At 50.0% G+C, this 3407-nt stretch overlaps 1 protein-coding gene across 1 annotated transcript; it reads right to left on the minus strand.

Moving 5' to 3' along the window:
* Nucleotides 1-309: 309 nt before the first annotated feature.
* EI90DRAFT_3160468 (uncharacterized protein) lies at nucleotides 310-1491 on the minus strand (the record flags this gene model as incomplete). Its single annotated transcript, XM_039066267.1, has 4 exons — nucleotides 1306-1491; nucleotides 969-1252; nucleotides 742-909; nucleotides 310-681 (listed from the first exon to the last, which is right to left on the minus strand). Exons 2-4 carry the CDS (start codon nucleotides 1056-1058, stop codon nucleotides 310-312), a joined length of 630 nt encoding a protein of 209 aa, XP_038907814.1. The 5' UTR covers nucleotides 1059-1252; nucleotides 1306-1491.
* Nucleotides 1492-3407: the final 1916 nt, after the last annotated feature.

The following is a 3407-nucleotide window of genomic DNA, read 5'->3' on the forward strand; positions in this document are numbered from 1 at the left end:
AGATATTGACTTTCTTGGCATTTGATCGGAGCCGCCCCCGCTGCTGCGCATTCCCCATTTCAGGAAACCCGACTAAAACTCAATTGACACCATCCCCTTCTGAACCACGTCAATGTCTAGGCAGATCACCAGCCTCTAGTCAATGTCATCGATCGCAGTACTTATTCCATCAGCTACGTTCGCTCGTCCCAGGTGTGCGGTTCCCTCCTTCTCATGTAGCAAACTGAAAAACACCGAAGCGAGGGGACGGAGTAGGAACCACGAAAGAATGCAATGTCGCGAATACGCACACATGCATGAACTGATTCTTCAAGGGTTTAATTTAAGCGGAGGCGTGTCCAGTCCCCGATCCGAGGAAATAACCTCTCCCCAATACACAAACGAGACATTGTGTTGCCTCGGCCGTTTGGGACGCCGTGCAATGACGCACGGAGCTCGACCCAGATATTCCGGTGGATAGTGGACTTGACCACTTCGTAGACTGGCCAAACATATCACAGAGTTGGATGGTCTACGGGGGAATGAGCTGAGCATTGTTTGATGAACAGTGAACACTTCGACTCCATCCGACTGGGGGCTCCAATCATAAGGAGGCACCTTCCCTATCTTATGATAGAATTGCATGTCAGATGATTTGTGGAAAAGCACTTTTCCCTGGGTGTCCTCGAAAGGCCGCCGTGTCTATGTCAATCGCGCAACAGTAAGAATTGGAGCTAGTTCAACTCCCTTCTGCCGCTGTACATCCAAAGGCCCAAATTTATCTCTCGAAATTCTAAACAGTTCTGGAGCACAGTATCGAAGGATAGTTGCCATGCTTGATCCTTGAGCGCATGTCGTTTCGTCATTTAAAAGGGCTGAGAGTCCAAAACCGCAGAGTTTGGGAACATTGTCATGCATCACAACGTTCTCCTAGAATCGAGGGAGGTTCGAGTTCACGATCGGTGACTACCACTTGTATATAGACGCACCGGACTGACATCACCATGGACGACACTCTTCAGATGAAGATAGGCTAGGGCCGTCGGCAATGCCTCGAATCTAGACAGAAGCAGCGACATTATCTGATAGTACAAGCATGCAATATTACCAACTCATGGCAATTGACAAATTGGGATCTGATCAGATACGACTTGAGATCCCCTCCCCCGCACCAGGCTGAGATCAAGCTAGCGCGAATCGAATTATCCACAACATTCACCATCCTCCACCCATGGAAATGGACAATGTTTGGGTGTGTCAGGGTCGACCAAGCCTTTATCTCACGTCTGAATCGCTGCAAACACACGAATAATTATATTAGCGCACCGCTTCATTTGATTCACTGTAGAACCGCGTAAGCTTAGGATTGATGCGATTCAGGAAGATGGATTGTTTCAGCTGGGAACAGGGAAAACGGTCGCGGAGCAAGTCCACCTCAGGATTTGATCCATGTAGGCAATGGGCACACGGTGGTAGGAGGCAGATAGTTGTGCGCCACATAGTTGTTGTCAGAACCAACGCGAAGTCGGATCCGATTACGTAATTGCCACCTACCGGGACGATTTCCCCGAGTCACGTCAGGCATGCATTTGCATGTAGAATGTCCTGTTTGCAAGCTATTGCTATCAAATAGCCAATTCAATGAATACCCAGCTTCCCGTCGCTGTTTGCCTCATACGCCTTTGTGCATGTATATGGCGACTCCTATTCTGTTGAATCCACACGGTCCAGACCCAGGGCTCAGGGTTACGTGCGTGCATCGCGGCACAAGATGGCTAGGGTTTGTGAATACGCTACGTTGCCTTTGGACTTGGTCCACTCCATCTCTACCCAGTAGCTTGGGTGAACCTTTATCAGGCCAGCCCGGCCGCGCACGTGCACAGTTGTTTCCAAGCAAGGGAGGTGAACAATTGATTCACTATTAGTGGCCCACGTTGCCTTACCTGTTATGTCCACTAAGGGCGAGCAGCCTCCAGTTGACACATATATGATATGAGGATAGCTGGGCGGCCTGCTGCCAAACACCTTCAACACATTACCGTTCTGATCGCCAGCCACACCGACACCATGCCCAGTGACCCTAAATCCCACCGCTTTCCCTCCTGGTTCAAGAAGCGACAGCACCCTTCCGATCCTACTGACGATCGGTCGCAGGTCTCAATTCTCCCTGCCTCCAACAACCAGGTCATCGGGTCTGCCACCGCACATGACAGAACGAACGACAAAGACTACGGCAGCCCCGCAGGACTGCGTTCTGGTGCCCTTGCCACTACAGCGCCCGCTCTTCTACTTCATGGTGGCACCTTACAGGATGATACCACGGAGCAACGGACATCTTCTCGAAACAAGCTACTTAGGCTATTCCGAAGAAGTTCCAGTCCCAGCCCCGCTTCCAGTCGTCGCAACCAATCAAGCACATCCCAATCCAACCATTCTATGCCAACTACTCCCATCCAGACATCCACGAATGACTCACGGCCATCGCTGTCCCCTCCCGCCGAAGTGAACATCAATCTCCAACGAGTGATGGGCAACGCACCTGCCACTGGCAACGATGACCCGAGCGTCCACATGCAACAAGAGCCTGGACCGTCAGTCTCATCGGTGCCAGCGGAATCAGTGCCTCGTAGATCCGATGGCGATCTGAAGAAAACGATCATCGGCACCACCAAACTACTTCTCGAAACTGCGGCCGCTGGTCTCAAATTCGCTCCCATCCCCAATCTTGATCAGATCCCAAACACGCTTCTGAGGTTTATTCAAATCTACGAGGTTTGTGAATCGTCTTGATGATCTTGATCTTGATCGCTTCCATACTACCTGCTGCATACATGTAGAATGTCAGCGGCAACACCGAGGAACTCGACCAGTTGTGCATCGTGATTCAGCAAGCGCAAGAATCAGTGGTTGAGCCCCTCCAGAAATGGACTGGAGAAACTCCTCCTGAGCTAGAGACCCTAGTGCAGGAATTCCACATGTACGGATCTCGTCTTCCTCTCATTTACATTCACTCATTCTCTTCGTAGTGCGTTGCAAACGCAAGTAGAGGACATCGAATTAGTCCAGAAAAAACATGTTGTCAAGAGGACCATTCAAGCGCCTGATATAACACACCAAATAACGAATATGAAGAGTTGCCTAAATGATTCTATTCGTCGATTCCAGGTTTGCACGCTTGAAGATTGTTTGGATATTCAATCCTGGCTAACCATGTCCGTCATAGCTAAGGATATCGACTTTAACCCTGCTTCGCACTGAGCGCTTATCGGTTCATTGTATGCGTCTATGTACATGCATTAAGACCGCCTAATCACTGGTACTTCTAGCTGAGCTATCAAGACTTAAGCGGGCCCCAGCCGAGCACACTTGTGTGACAAGCAAATCAAAGTGTCTTCCAGGCACACGCATCAAGATACAAGAATCCCTAA

Source organism: Cantharellus anzutake (assembly GCF_015039405.1).
Source record: "Cantharellus anzutake strain C23 chromosome Unknown EI90scaffold_220, whole genome shotgun sequence".
Classification (NCBI taxonomy): domain Eukaryota; kingdom Fungi; phylum Basidiomycota; class Agaricomycetes; order Cantharellales; family Hydnaceae; genus Cantharellus; species Cantharellus anzutake.